Here is a 16,713-nt window from a genome sequence, read left to right on the forward strand (position 1 = left end):
TTTGTCAAGAAATGAGCAGGAAAGGCAGCACGCCTGTCAAAGTTGTGAAGATTATTTATGCAAAGTTTAAATTAAAGTAACTTACATTATTTAGAAAAATACATAAGCTCCACATCCACACGTTGAAATCGCAGCTTTAAATATGGCCGTGGCACCATTTTGAAATGAAAACCCTTTTAATTCTTTCTCCTTAGTTTTCACTGCTGGTCAGTGGATTTCTTCAACAATTCTCTTCAACAGTATCTTCTTAGACTATTTTACAAACAGAATATTAGGTAAACTTTCTATTTCGTACAGGTATCAAAAACAGGATTTGTTTTTATTTTAATATAGTGTCCATTACACTGTTAGGCCGCCTGAACAATTTAGAAATCTTTTCAGCCTGTGAGCACAGTAGCAACAATCCAGTCCAATGAAGATACAGTTACTACATACGTAATATAAACGTAATCAACTCGGTGACATTTCCACCACGGAGAAACATAAAGACGAGATTGATTGAGACAATGAATATGTTAAAGTAGAAAAATCCTCCAGCTTGAGTCTTAAGACCTTGAGTTGAACAGTGGGAAAGAGCATTGACTTGGGGTGAAAAAGCTTTGCCGAGCCAGAAAAGTAGCTTTATGAATGTGCAGAAAGTTTTCACAGCACCTCACGTAACGGCCTGGTTTAATTGCACTTGCATACCCAAAAGGATGCGATAACTTTGCAGCGTTGAAAACCAGTGAAGGTTACAGAAGTGTGGGACGAATAAACAGGTTCTTGCTTTGTTAAAAGTGCAGAGGAAGCTGCATGGTTTAAACACCGGTTTATATAAAGGGTTTATATATAAAAAAAAAAAAATGATTACTGATTATTTCTTTTATTTTCTTTAGATTTTACTTGAATGCCTTTTGCCATCACTGGACAAAATGTTAAATATCAAATACAGTAATAGTACAGATAGCATGTAACAGCAAAAGGGCTTTTGATGCAGGGGTGTCCAGAGCAAAACAGCATGCGAGAAAGCAGGGGTGGCTAACTCCAGTCTTCAAGGACCACCAAGAGGTCAAGGGTTAAGGATATCCCTGCTTCAGCATAGGTGGCTCAATTAGTCCCTGCTTCAGCACAGGTGGCTAAATCGGTCCCTGCTTCAGCACAGGTGGCTAAATCAGTCCCAGCTCCAGCACAGGTGGCTCAATCAGAGGCTAAGCCTTTGATTGAGCCACCTGTGCTGAAGCTGTGATAGCCTGAAAACCTGACCTGTTGGTGTGGAGGGGGAGGCGGCTTGAGGACTGGAGTTGGCCTCCCCTGCTGTAATGGATTAAATCATTAGGCCTAGCATTTGTCTATCTGTAGGTCACCTCATCAAAATTAGAACAGCACACAAGAAATGGCCAACTTCTTCTCTATGCTACAAAATCGTTAGCGAGGAAACTTGCCTGTGGTGTGGGAATAGATTATTATTATTATTTTCTTCTTGATTCTGTACAAATAACGCTAATTTATATTATAATTTTGATATATATGTTTATAAAAATATATAAATCCAAAATACTTAATACATACATAATACTTTGTACATTGATGGTAATAACTGTATCCAAGAGAAAAATGCCAACGCCGTTAAGTCAGGCTGCTATGCTTTGATTGAACACCCCTGCCACATGTTGAAAAGAGTGGGATTGTCACATAACAATAGCTTCATTATAAACAATACATTTAGGGAAAGCTTTAAATACAGCAATTTGTGAACCATTGGTAAGCAATTAAAAACAAGCTGTACTGTTTTTTTTAAAGTCATTCTTCCTTCTTACAGTAGGCTTGGGGTGCTTAGAGAACAATGTCTTTTAGTCTCTTCATGCCCAGTGAGTCCTTTTCTCGACATTCTTGCAGAAGTGGGTTGATTTCATGCATTACATTTTCACTGTCCGCCCCCCTGGGCTCTGCCTCCGAGGGCCGAGATGGACCATTGCTTACAAACTGCTCCAGATCACGGTTCCCAGGGCAGTGCATGATGCTGTATGAGGCTGAGGATTTGGACGGCAGAGGACTCTTTAAATGGAGGGGAGAAGTGATGGGGCTTACAGCCTCACAGCCATTTCCTGCTTCACGAATGGCACCGTTTACTTTAGGGCTGCAGATTGACAGATCTACTGTCCTTTTCCCTTTCAAAGTGGCCCTGTCGTCAGTAGTATGGTCACTTCCATCTTTGCCAAATGTTGCAAAAGTTCTTTTTGTGTTACAATCTTCATAAGGCTCTGTGTCCACCGTGGTTGCTTCTATTGATAGTGCAATCACATTTCTTCCATGCTCTGGGGACTTAGCCCGACTGGGGATGGGGACTCGTGGCATCCAACATCTATCGGAGTGGCCAAGGATCCGGCACTCTTCCCTGCAATGAAATCCTTCATTCTGATCTGCAAAGAAATGGTTAGAAATTAGTATTTGATTTGACACTTTTGGATAATAAACTGTAATTATCATTAGACAAAAAAAAAAAAAAAGCCTCGTATTTACAATAATAATTATATGCTATAATTTGTATCCCTGTTATCTTTGCCTAAATGTATCTTAATAATATGTACACACTGAAACAATTGTATTTAAGAACTGCATAGATTTGATGTGCAGTCAAAAATCATTGGCTAGGATGCTTAGCTTTGCATCTCTGGCTTTGCTGACAAGAGCATTGAGCCCCGCTACCAAGCAAGCAGTTATTAAGTTACACGCTGAGGATGTGATTTGGTTTTTAAAGCAAGTATACTTTATGAATATGTGCAATACAAAATAAACAGCTCGCTAACTACGCTGCTGTCCAAATATAGATGAGTGTTGGGCAAAGAAGTGGCTCTGGCTGAAGGAGAGGAGCGGGGGAACCTGGTTCAATTCCCGGTGTCCGCTCTTTGTGGCCTTGGGCGAGTCACTTTATCTCCCTGTGCCTCAGGCACCAACATCATAGATTGTAAGCTCTTTGACACCAGGACTCATGCCTGCAAAAATTCCATGTATAGCACTGCGTACATTGTCCGCGCTATACAAGAAAAGAACATTATTACTATTTCCGTGAGCCTTTTTTGTGCGTTACCTCGTGCATACGGGACTAATAACATCTGCCACATCTACACGCCTTCCTTATGTATTACTTTACTACATGGAAGAAAGCCTTTGCCTTTGGGTCTTGTCCATGCAGGTTGTAAACATTACTGTATGATTAGTGTGTTGTGTACTGATGTGTTGTGTACTTTGTTGCCATCCCCGTTTCAGGCTGGTTCTATGTTTTTAATCGACGCTGAATAAACATATGGATTTTAGACGTGTGTGTCAGCGCTTTCTTCTTTCTTTGGTACGTGGAACAAAGAAACAATATGGCTACCCACCCTTCTTTTAAAGTCCATTTAAAAATATGTATACATTTGATTGTCTGGCTTTTTCTTTAAGCCACCAATGACCTACATGTACATGCAGCCCATTAAACATATCATTATCGCTGGCCTTCGAATCTGTCCTTTTAATGGACACAAGGGCCTAATCGTAAATGCCCAATACTGGTCATACTAGACACAATTAAAATAAATCTGTGGCAAAAAAACCCTTGCACAGACTATAAATCATTTGGATGCAGACAAATGTGAAAACCAGCCTGAATTTTCCACATGTAAAGCCAACTATTAATTTAGGCAAATAATGGATGTAAACTTCAGTAGACGTTGTCAATACTTACATCTCATAAATAACGGAGAGCATAAATCACACATCTAAAGAGAAATGAGTATATAGCTGGGCAAAAAAGATGTATTCCCTGAAAGATTATTGGTAAACAAGACTCTGATGTTTGGATCATATCTTACATTGTCATCGCTGGCAAGTTTATTGTCCAATACTTTGAATACAAAACTAATAGCAGTTTTGTATTAGCATAACAAATATATCTATCAGTGGTGCTACACTGGGAATGCCGGGCGGCTTTATATTTTAATGGAGTCACCCCAAAGTAAAATCTAGAAATATGTCTATTTTTCTGCCAGCATTAAATGAATCCTTTCCTGCATTTCTTTATTAGTAGTACTAGTAGCAGAATGACAATTGGTATTTTAATCCAAAAATCTGCAAGGTGCATGGAATGCAAAACCACGGACTTTCATAATGACTATTGTCACTAGGTCACAATTAGAATATAAGTATTCATAGCTGGCAGACTTGTGTATGTGGTGATCCAATAAGGAGGAGTTGGGGCTGGGGTGGCCAAATCCAGTACTCAAGGGCCACCAACAGATGAGGTTTTTAGGATACCCATGCTTCAGCACAGGTGGCTCAATTATAAATACGGACACAAATAAAATGTAATTACGTAATTACATAGTAGATGAGGTTGAAAAAAGACGTACGTCCATCAAGTTCAACCTATGCTAAATTTACACGACAGATACTTTATCCTATATTTGTACTTAAAGTATTTTGATCCAGAGGAAGGTAAACAAAAAACCTAGTGACAGATTATCTAATGATATCTCATAAGGGGGGAAATAAATTCCTAACTGACTCCAAGAATTGGCAATCAGATTACTCCCTGGATCAACATCCTTCCCATGTTTCATTATTAGGTATATTCCTGTATACCTTCCCTTTCTAAAAAGATGTCTAATTCATCTTGAATTCATCAATAGTCACAATTACACTACAATAAACCTAATTGCATACCATTTCCTTTTTCACGATACATTTGACCTTGTTAAATGCCTACCTGCGTATGTACAAGTGCATTTAATGTAGGATATTTATTTCAACTATTGTTCTTTGTATCTGTACATTCATTGACCGCTAGATTTGTATTTTTTTTTCAATGTATCTCTTCAGTCTTCTGCTTTCCCATACATACAATCTGAATACAAAATACTCCCTTTATTGAACATACCTCCCACAGATAATAGTACAACGTTCAACATTGTTTCTTTAAGGATTCTGTTTTGAATAGATATGTTTGCACAGCTTGCTGATGTTATTACAGGACTAAAAAGCAGGAGAGATTGCAGAAATCAGCTTTGTACTTGGTACTAAAAAGGGGATTATGTTATGTATAGAGGAAAGGAAAGACCAACGTAATTAGTACGACCAAAATAGGAGAAAAACAATTATGTATGTCCTTTTCCCCCCAAGTAATTCACTTGAAATCATAAGCACTACATTTTCTGTTCAGTTAAGGCTTACGTCCAGAGTTCACAATGGAAGCCTTTCAAGATGAATAGAATTTTTTAAGCACCTCTGAATGCGAGGATAGAACATTTTATGCTATAGTTTAATAGAATGAAACAAAATATGGCATACACATTTTAAATTGTATAGTGAAATGATTTAAACGTGTAGTAATTCATAAACCTGACTACTTCAGAAGAGTTGCCGGCAGAATTATTTTCAGTATGTTCCTTATATTATTATTTTTTAAGCAATACAGATATCTATAGACACTTTATATTGCAATTAAGTGTACATTGCCTTTTCCCATCACCTCCAATTCGATAAAGATCTTTTTTAGCCGCTGTGCACTATATATTTGTATGTTTAACCTGCTCCTGCTGAATGTATTTGAATTTCTACCACACACACACACACACGAGGCAGGCTAATAAAAATTCACATCACACAATGCACTGCACCAAAATATGAACGGCTTATGCTTGCAGAGAATCGGTGATGTCAAAGAAACGGTACTTTGGACTGAAAGCTCAGATACTCATCAGTTTTAAATCTATGACTCCTATCATCATTTGTTGTGATATGGAAACTAGCGCTTTGACACATCTGTCAAAGACACCGAGATTGTGTGTGCAAAGGTTTGGAATCCAATGGTGTGGACGGTAAGGTCAGAGAGAACAGACCTCTCTGCTTTATCTTGCACTGGGAACTGTATCAGAAAATGTTTGAATAAGTAAGTAGATGGCGAAGTGGAGTTTCTGCCAGCATTGCATCTCTTGGCTCAAAACATAGAGTACAGTACAAGTTATAGGTTCATTGGTGAAGGCTACGGCTTATGTTTTATTAACAGATTTTGGAGCATTCCAAGTTGCTAATATTCCTTGTTTCTTATTCTGGGTGTTACTGTTTTGAACTTTTGCAGACCTTATGTATTCTGGGTATATGTTTTAGCCTTGTAACTATGGCCTTTCTGTTATATCTTTTACATCGAGCTTTTGCAAAGAGAGGAGCCAAAAGGTCAGCAGCTCTGTACTTTTTGAGATTGACATATAGAATGATCAGTCTATTCCCCATTTTACAGGTTGTTTAGCTGCTGGAAATAACTACAACATATATGTGCAGTATCCGTGCTCTTGGGCTGGGAAGGAGAGGATGCTGGGAAGGAAAGGATGCATTTCTGCAGAACATTAAAAAAAACAGCAAAAAACAAACTGCTACAATATGCTGGTAGTACTTTCCACCTCATGACCTAGTGATCGCATATTTAGACAATGCAGATATCATTAGAACGTATGAATAAGAAAAGCACGCTCAGTTTAGATATATCACAGCCGTCCCACGAATATTCTATGAGTTATTTCTCTGAAAGCTATTTTATTCTTGATGAGACACATTTCATTCCAAATATCCTAGAAGGGCTTGTTTTGTGTTCTGTTTAAAGACACACAAGGACAGGAGGCTTAAATGTATTTTGTTTTGGGGTTATTACTAGTACGAAGGGCAGTTCTAATGTTATCTGCAACATAGTATTTCTCCATCATTGTGAAGAAATGTCATAAGAATTATTGATGTGTGGCTATTCTTCGGATAGATTACTTTTCAGACAATGACGATTACCTGCCATTTAATCAGTAGTATACATTCATTGCAGCAGAAATACAGGAAAGCTACATTTGTCATTAGCATGAGTAATCATGTGAGTGTACTTGCCCCTGAATGGGTGGAAATGTCAGCAGTCTACAGTAAACTCTTTGTTGTGGAACATACCTGGTTTAGGTCAACTGCAAATCTATAATACTGCTCTTTTAGAGCGTGTCTAGTACAGTATATATCTATACCACGGTGGGGAACCTTTTTTCTGCCAAGGGCCATTTGGATATTTATAAAATCATTCGAGGGCCATACAAAATTATCAACTTAAAAATTAGCCTGCTATATTTGGTCAAACATTTAATGAACTCACCACTAATGTGATGGCTGGAACTGCTTCTCTTTGGGTGGCTGACTGACTCTTTTGTGGTGAGTGACTATGACTGACTGCGTACACACACACACACACACGTACACACACACACACACCGGGCAGGGGGGAGGGAAATCAGACTCAGACCCACTCTCAGACCCACTCTCAGACCCACTCTAAGACTCTCAGACCCACTCTCACTCTCAGACCCCCTCTCAGACTCACTCTCAGACCCACTCTCACTCTCAGACCCACTCACTCTCAGACCCACTCTCAGACCCACTCGCTCTCAGACCCACTCACTCTCAGACCCAGTCTCAGACCCACTCACTCTCAGACTCAGACCCACTCACTCTCAGACTCAGCCCCACTCTCAGACTCACACTCTCTCTCACACACACACATATACACACACATATACACACACATATATACACACACACACACACACACACACACACACACACACATATACACACATACATATATATATATATATATATATATATACACACACACACACACACACATACACACACACACACACACATATATACACACACACACACACACACACACACACACACACACACACACACACACACACACACACACACACATATATACATACATTTAGCTAAGCCTGAGATTCTCTCCCATAAACAGGGAGGTGTGGCCAGACTGACTATTGATACAGTGCAGCTCTTCCTACCTAAAGCATGCTGTCCCAGAAGGAAGTTCCTCAGCGTGTTTGCCGTCACTCCCTCCCTCTCCCCTCCTCCCCTCTCCTCTCCCCTCCTCCCCCTCCTCTCCCCACCTCCCCCTCCTCTCCCCACCTCCCCCTCCTCTCCCCTCCTCCCCCTTCCTCTCCCCCTCCTCCCCCTTCCTCTCCCCTCCTCCCCCTTCCTCTCCCCTCCTCCCCCTTCCTCTCCCCTCCTCCCCCTTCCTCTCCCCTCCTCCCCCTTCCTCTCCCCTCCTCTCCCCTCCTCTCCCCTCCTCTCCCCTCCTCCCCCTCCCTCTCCCCTCCTCCCCCTCCCTCTCCCCTCCTCCCCCTCCCTCTCCCCTCCTCCCCCTCCCTCTCCCCTCCTCCCCTTCCTCTCCCCTCCTCCCCCTCCCTCTCCCCTCCTCCCCCTCCCTCTCCCCTCGGCCCCCTTCCTCTCCCCTCCTCTCCCCTCCTCCCCCTCCCCTCCTCTCCCCTCCTCCCCCTACTCTCCCCTCCCTCTCCCCTCCTCCCCCTTCCTCTCCCCTCCTCCCCTCCTCCCCCTTCCTCTCCCCTCCTCCCCCTTCCTCTCCCCTCTTCCCCCTTCCTCCCCCTTCCTCTCCCCTTCTCCTCCCCTCCTCCCCCTTCCTCTCCCCTCCTCCCCCTCCCTCTCCCCTCCTCCCCTTCCTCTCCCCTCCTCCCCCTCCCTCTCCCCTCCTCCCCCTCCCTCTCCCCTCCTCCCCCTCCCTCTCCCCTCCTCCCCCTCCCTCTCCCCTCCTCCCCCTTCCTCTCCCCTCCTCTCCCCTCCTCTCCCCTCCTCTCCCCTCCTCCCCCTACTCCCCCTCCCTCTCCCCTCCTCCCCCTCCCTCTCCCCTCCTCCCCCTCCTCCCTCTCCCTCTCCCCTCCTCCCCCTCCTCCCTCTCCCCTCCTCCCCTTCCTCTCCCCTCCTCCCCCTTCCTCTCCCTTCCTCCCCCTACTCTCCCCTCCCTCTCCCCTCCCTCTCCCCTCCCTCTCCCCTCCCTCTCCCCTCCCTCTCCCCTCCCTCTCCCCTCCTCCCCCTTCCTCTCCCCTCCTCCCCCTTCCTCTCCCCTCTTCCCCCTTCCTCCCCCTTCCTCTCCCCTTCTCCCCCTTCCTCTCCCCTCTTCCCCTTCCTCTCCCCTCCTCCCCCTTCCTCTCCTCTCCTCCCCCTTCCTCTCCCCTCCAGCAGCGCCTGCAGTGGTTTGGGCTTCTCGGGTTGAGCTGACAGCCGAGTGCAGAGCCGCACTGCTCACTGTAACCCCCGCACTGGCTGCCCTCTGGTAGTGCGCAGGTCAGCACAGCGCGGGGGATGCTGGGTTGGGGCTTCCCCGCCCTCAGTCCCAAGTTGGGAAGAGGGGGGGGGGAGCGGGCTCACAGGCATCAGACCGGACACCCTGCTTGCCCTGCGGGACCTCTGCTCTGCGCATGCTGAATCGCTGCCATCTTTTTTATTTATTTATTTATTTAAATATAAATGGCAGGGCCGCACGGGGGTCGGACCAAATCATTTCGCGGGCCTTATGCGGCCCGCGGGCCGGACGTTCCCCACCCCTGATCTATACCATGAAGTGCACATGCCATTTTTAATTTAGTTGAACTGATTTACAAAATAACAACAAAAAAAATAATCCGATGCTTTGCAAACAATGGACATGTCTGAACTCTTCTGGTGACACGATTTATCAATAACAACGCAATACCCTTAAATATGATCTTTGTAAAAAATAAATATATATATACTATATTGTAAGGAAGCGGTTCAATATAACAATACTATCCCCTAGTGCAGGGGCGGCCAACTCCAGTCCTCAAGGGCCACCACCAGGCCAGGTTTTAGGGATATCCCTGCTTCAGCACAGTTGGCTGTCATTCTTACTGAGACACTGATTAAGCCACCTTTGCTGAAGCAGGGATATCCTTAAAACCTGACCTGCTGGTGGACCGTGAGGTCTGGAGTTGGCCACCCCTGCACTAGTGTAAAGGGCTTACACCAAATATGGAGCAGTTCCCAAATAATACTACATACAGTATTGTATGCAGTATACAGCCTAAGAGTGCTACCAAAAAGTGTTACATTTAACCAGAGCCTTCCTGTATTAATAACAGTCCTTACTAAAGACCAAAGTCATTCACATAATATCATGACATTATCTTTCATGATTATAGTCACCAAAATGGTGCATAATAGATTGAGCCACAGGTAACAGTATCTGGGGTGATGCAAAAGGCATGTCCCAAAATCCCCATAAATACTACTATGAATGCAAAATACAATTACAGAATGTGCTACAACGTGGCCGGAAACAAGTAATACTTACACTAGTATTTCAAATGCATATTGGACACATGCACCATAATTGGTTTTTCTCATACGATGAATTCATTACAAAAGGCTAATTTCTTTCATGGCGTTGTTCTTTTGTTTTAGCCATCAGAGTTTATTATTTCTCACTTCACTGGGCAGTGTGAAAGACTTCGGTTGTAGGCATTTAAATCCACTAACTAATTTTTTTGGCACGAGAGATAATAGCCCACACTTTATTATCTGGTTTGTACACAATGTCAGCACCTCAATTGGTGGCATTCTGTATATTTTGGCATGATGCACAAATGAAAACAGGAAGCATATGCTAAACACCGAGGACTGGAGAGACCAGAGCCATGACAGACTGAGACTCAATCATGCATCCCCATGTATTTTATTCATGGTTTCTAAAAGTAGCATCATGTTACACGAACATACTTCAAACCAGATCTCTGTACATGTACCTCATTGCTGATCTCCTTAAAGCATCAATCCTCGTAGCTATACTATGTTAATAAAATAAAATTAAAAAAATTAAGGGTTGAAGCAGAGGATCTTCGGAGCTGAACCACGTTAATTTGACCCCTGGGGACCCCCGGCTTCTCGGATACTTCCCTCATTAGGGGATGCCGGTATCCCTCTTCAGTATAAATGTCCTAGTTAAGCGGGCCAATAGCAAGCTGCAAGGGATGACGTTGTGGCTTCTTATTGGTCCGCAGGACATTTAAACATATTGTGAACCCAGCAAGGAGCTGCTACAGGCGCCCCATACGGAGATAATTATCTCGGGAAGCATGGGGTCCCTGGAGCTGAAATAAACGTGAAATCCTATTAAAACATTTGTAATTTTTTTTTTTTAAATGTAACATGGTAAGTTTCTTTCACCTGTCTCTCCTACCTGTCACGTCAGCCCGAAGCAGTCTGGACAGTGACAGGTTAATCTGTGGGCTTTTGACCCCCCTCCTGCTCCTTTTTGAGTGACAGAAGGTGGTGGTGACTCATGGCCTGGTAACAGCCTATCTGGTATAGATACAGACCCTGAGCCCGCCCCTTCCGATTCCTTTGAAGGTAAGAGCCAAAGGTTAGTGAGTTAATCTGATCCCCTCTTCCTTAGGAGTTAGATTTGGGTTCCCCCTCTCCCGGCTGGGAGGGAGAGGCCAGCCAGGCCTCACGGATTGCCTGTAAGATCTAAAGGTTCCAGACACAAGAGCATGCATCATCAAGAAGCCTGGAATCTTCTGAGACCCTGTAACCACGGTTATAATATCTATGCAGTGATGCAATAAAGTCCTTGGTCTATTATATACCTGCCTGGACTGAGTCAGTAAGGTGGTGTATGGGAGAGTGCTTCAGGAGGAGACTGCCTCTGGTATTCGTAGAACCCACTGAAGCCTGTCCTGATCTCCACTACATCGCAGATCCACAGCTCTCCTGGACCAACAGGTATGCCTCAGCACCACACAGAGACAGTAACTAGTCGTGTATCTCAAATGTCACAGGGGACCTCACATTGTCCGTGACCACCTGATGCATGAACAGGCACAATACTGCCCACTACTGTACATTTGTAGGTAGTAAATATCTCACGTTTTTCAATTCTCGTTTTTCGATACTTGCCACTTTTTAACATAAATATTTGTTTATTTAAGGTATGGTTATAGAAAATATGTCTTTCTTATACACTGCTCTTAAACGTAAAATGCAGGCCTGGTTAGCTGCTAAATTACTTTACTTTCATCTACATACAATCCAACCATGACCTACACACACTTTTGGTTGTTGCTGAAAATGATCAATCAAATAAAACATTATCCATGTAGTGCTGTAGATCAGGGGAGCGCAAACTTTTGGAGCTGTGTCCCCCTGCCTGCTAAGCCCCCCCCCCCTGCTTTTGCGTCCCCTTCACCTTACTCAGCAACATCAAATGACGCCGCTGGGTCACGTGACGTCACGCGACCCCGTTACCATGGAGACGGCCGTGTGACGTCACTTCGCATGACACCGCTGCGTCATTTGACCCCCGCACCGCCCACTTTGCGCACCGCTGCTGTAGATGACCGTCGGTCCAATCTGAATAGAATTTTAGTTTTTCTTCCAATTAAAAAACTTGTGGTAAGCGGTTATTGTCCATAGTTCCCTCTGCCAGGTTAATAACCGGCGGCTTTGTGAGAAAGGGAGGAAGCGTCGCTGCTTCTCCTCCTAGGAACTGAAAATGGCACCAAGGGATAAAAAAAATCAACACGGAAAATCGCAAATGTTCCGGAGATTTCATTCCTTTTCTCATTACGACACCGAAAAGGCTTCATTCCAGACAAATTAAAAGTAAATTGATTGCCCTGAAGGAATTTATTCAAATATCTTTGTTCCGTGTTTGAAATCAAACATTAGGAGAGGAAACGGGATGGATGATGTGGTGGTGCAATAACCCCCCCCCCCCCCCCCCCCCGTTGTACATCAGGGTAAAAAAAAAAAGTGCACCTAGAAATCAAATGCAACTATGTCCCCAGGGGGCCACGCCTAACATTTGTTCTGGAATGTGTTCTTAATAAACTACCTCCCGGAGAGATGAAACATTTACTTGGCATGTTTAGCACTGGTTGTTCTGGACAAGACATTCCTGTGTTGCCTTCCTTTGATACTCCCCATTAATGATTTTGAATGCCACGGATTACACCGGGTTGCCTACAGTGGCTCTTCTGTGGAATGTCGGCAGTTTTATCGTTGCTAAGGAAAATGTGATTCTTTCTTTTGTCGTTTTTAGTGCAGGGGTGGCCAACTCCAGTCCTCAAGGGCCACCAACAGGTTAGGTTTTCAGAATATCCCTGCTTCAGCACAGGTGGCTCAATTAATGGCTCGGTCAATGACTGCACCACCTGTGCGGAAGTCGGGATATCCTGAAAACCTGACCTATTGGTGGCCCTTGAGGACTGGAGTTGGCCTCCCCTGTTCTAGTACATTTCATTGGACAGTATTACAATTACACACTGGCCCTTTTCTAAGTAATAATCTGTAACCCCCGCTCCCCCTCCTGGTATTGGGTACTATAGTAAACTAAGACTTAATCGTGAGCAGTGAATAAAGGATAGGAGCAGAGGATTCTGGGGGGAGTGTTGGAAGAAAGAGAGAAGCTTCAGAGAGTAGAGGTATGGAAGATGTTACCCGATGTATAGTGTTCATCAGTGGTGCGCAATCTTTTCCCAATGCACCTCCCTCTCCCCACCCCCAGCTCTGGCGTCAAATGACGCCACGGGATCATATAACATCACGTGACATCATTTGCGTCATTTGATGCCGGGTTACTATGACGTGTCGCTGGAAGCCAAAATAAGTTTGTTGCAGAGGCCTCCCTCGGTCCCCCGGCATTTTAATTAAAATAGCTTAGGGGAGTGTGCAAGTCCTTTGTAACCGCCGCGCCCCCTCAGAAAATCTTGCGCCACCAGTTTGCGCACCCCATGTGTAGATCATGCCCTCCTTTTATTGTGTTTCAGATAGGGTCCAATAGTATGGCCAAAAGAAAGAAGAGCATGTCCCAGTGACGGAATGTACACATGCCTCCGTGGGCAAAGCAGAAGAGCCGCTAGGATGCCTGAGGATCTGCCCTATCCGTGCATCCCCACGCACTGTATTCAGTACTCCCGGAGGATCTGCCCTATCCGTGGGTCCCCACGCACTGTATTCAGTACTCCCGGAGGATCTGCCCTATCCGTGGATCCCCACGCACTGTATTCAGTACTCCCGGAGGATCTGCCCTATCCGTGGATCCCCACGCACTGTATTCAGTACTCCCGGAGGATCTGCCCAATCCGTGGATCCCCACGCACTGTATTCAGTACTCCCGGAGGATCTGCCCTATCCGTGGATCCCCACGCACTGTATTCAGTACTCCCGGAGGATCTGCCCTATCCGTGGGTCCCCACGCACTGTATTCAGTACTCCCGGAGGATCTGCCCTATCCGTGGATCCCCACGCACTGTATTCAGTACTCCCGGAGGATCTGCCCAATCCGTGCATCCCCACGCACTGTATTCAGTACTCCCGGAGGATCTGCCCAATCCGTGGATCCCCACGCACTGTATTCAGTACTCCCGGAGGATCTGCCCAATCCGTGGATCCCCACGCACTGTATTCAGTACTCCCGGAGGATCTGCCCAATCCGTGGATCCCCACGCACTGTATTCAGTACTCCCGGAGGATCTGCCCAATCCGTGGATCCCCACGCACTGTATTCAGTACTCCCGGAGGATCTGCCAAATCCGTGGGTCCCCACGCACTGTATTCAGTACTCCCGGAGGATCTGCCCTATCCGTGGGTCCCCACGCACTGTATTCAGTACTCCCGGAGGATCTGCCCTATCCGTGGGTCCCCACGCACTGTATTCAGTACTCCCGGAGGATCTGCCCTATCCGTGGGTCCCCACGCACTGTATTCAGTACTCCCGGAGGATCTGCCCAATCCGTGGATCCCCACGCACTGTATTCAGTACTCCCGGAGGATCTGCCCAATCCGTGGATCCCCACGCACTGTATTCAGTACTCCCGGAGGATCTGCCCAATCCGTGGATCCCCACGCACTGTATTCAGTACTCCCGGAGGATCTGCCCAATCCGTGGATCCCCACGCACTGTATTCAGTACTCCCGGAGGATCTGCCCTATCCGTGGGTCCCCACGCACTGTATTCAGTACTCCCGGAGGATCTGCCCAATCCGTGGATCCCCACGCACTGTATTCAGTACTCCCGGAGGATCTGCCCAATCCGTGCATCCCCACGCACTGTATTCAGTACTCCCGGAGGATCTGCCCAATCCGTGGATCCCCACGCACTGTATTCAGTACTCCCGGAGGATCTGCCCTATCCGTGGGTCCCCACGCACTGTATTCAGTACTCCCGGAGGATCTGCCCAATCCGTGGATCCCCACGCACTGTATTCAGTACTCCCAGAGGATCTGCCCAATCCGTGGATCCCCACGCACTGTATTCAGTACTCCCGGAGGATCTGCCCTATCCGTGGGTCCCCACGCACTGTATTCAGTACTCCCGGAGGATCTGCCCTATCCGTGGGTCCCCACGCACTGTATTCAGTACTCCCGGAGGATCTGCCCAATCCGTGGATCCCCACGCACTGTATTCAGTACTCCCGGAGGATCTGCCCAATCCGTGGATCCCCACGCACTGTATTCAGTACTCCCGGAGGATCTGCCCTATCCGTGGGTCCCCACGCACTGTATTCAGTACTCCCGGAGGATCTGCCCTATCCGTGGGTCCCCACGCACTGTATTCAGTACTCCCGGAGGATCTGCCCTATCCGTGGGTCCCCACGCACTGTATTCAGTACTCCCGGAGGATCTGCCCTATCCGTGGGTCCCCACGCACTGTATTCAGTACTCCCGGAGGAAGTGGCAGTTCCCAAGCAGGGGTTGGAAAGCAAACATAATGTTGAACAGAACAGGATCTCAGCAGGGCTCACAGTAACAGGGACAATACAAATATTAAGAAGGGGGGCCCGTCCACCAGATGATTGTCAGTAACTAGAGATGGGCAAATCCATCCAAATCCGTTTCCCCGATTTTCTTGCATTTTCACCCCCAAAACCCGTTTCGCGGTGTAAAATCCATAGCCTGATTTGAACTGTTTCAATCCGCGCGGATTCATCGAAATTTGTGGAATCCAATCCGCGGATTCTTAGGGATCCTCCACCGGATTACTGAATCCGCGGATTGGATTCTACAAATTCGTCCACGGTTTGCAGAATCCACGGAGTGTATCGGTAATATGGAAGTATAATATTTTTGCGTTATTTTCTATGTAGAACTATAACAAGGCTTTTGTTTTAACGGTGTGTGTAGAATAGGTTTTTTTTTTCCCTTCGAACTTTACTTCACCTTATTAAAAATGCTGAATCTGTTCTGTCTTTAATAGCTGGGCCTCTCCCTTTCTTTCTTATCTCTTAAAGCAGTAGTTCAAGCTGCCGTTTAAAAAAAATGTGCATCAATACAATTTACACAATAAGTAATTAGCTAAGTTGCCGATCGATCAGCAAAGATTCGGCTCGTGTTCACTAAATGGCTTTCAGTGCAGCAGAAGAGGACCCAAGTTGCAAAGATCTGTGATGAAGATCATGTGACCAGGCAGTTACTAGATACAATTGGTTCACTGCTATAAAGAGGGCAGGGCTTAAAAAGGGGTGTGCCAGAGCCTGTTTTAGAAGAGAAAGGGTATTTGACTTTGTAAAAAGGTTGCTATAGAAACAAAAAATGCTTGTTACATTAATGTTTTTTTTTAAATGCTACAACTATTTTCTCATAATACAGAACTGATTTATTAAAAAGAAACGCACATGTAGTATATTGTTTGAACTGCAGCTTTAGCCCCCCTTGAGGAGTCAGTGAGGGAGAGATGCAGCTGTGGGCTTTGGTGAGGATGGGTGGGAGATGAGTGTGCCATGCATCAGATGAGTGTGCCATGAGGGATGAGGGAGATGAGTGTGCCATGCATCAGATGAGTGTGCTATGAGGGATGAGGGAGATGAGTGTGCCATGCATCATATCTTTGCTTTT

The 16,713-nt window shown here is 45.5% G+C and overlaps 1 protein-coding gene across 4 annotated transcripts in view; it reads right to left on the reverse strand.

The window, feature by feature from the left end:
* Nucleotides 1-300: 300 nt before the first annotated feature.
* The window catches only part of PCDH19 (protocadherin 19), a 132,881-nt gene continuing 116,468 nt past the window's right edge, over nucleotides 301-16,713 (reverse strand). For all 4 annotated transcript variants that reach the window (XM_075572816.1, XM_075572815.1, XM_075572814.1 and 1 more), the window contains exon 5: nucleotides 301-2,399. In XM_075572816.1, coding sequence (XP_075428931.1) covers nucleotides 1,813-2,399 — 587 coding nt within the window. In that variant the 3' untranslated portion in view covers nucleotides 301-1,812. The remainder of the gene's footprint in view (nucleotides 2,400-16,713) is intronic.

The sequence above is a fragment of the Ascaphus truei genome, chromosome 16, assembly GCF_040206685.1.
Source record: "Ascaphus truei isolate aAscTru1 chromosome 16, aAscTru1.hap1, whole genome shotgun sequence".
Lineage (NCBI taxonomy): Eukaryota > Metazoa > Chordata > Amphibia > Anura > Ascaphidae > Ascaphus > Ascaphus truei.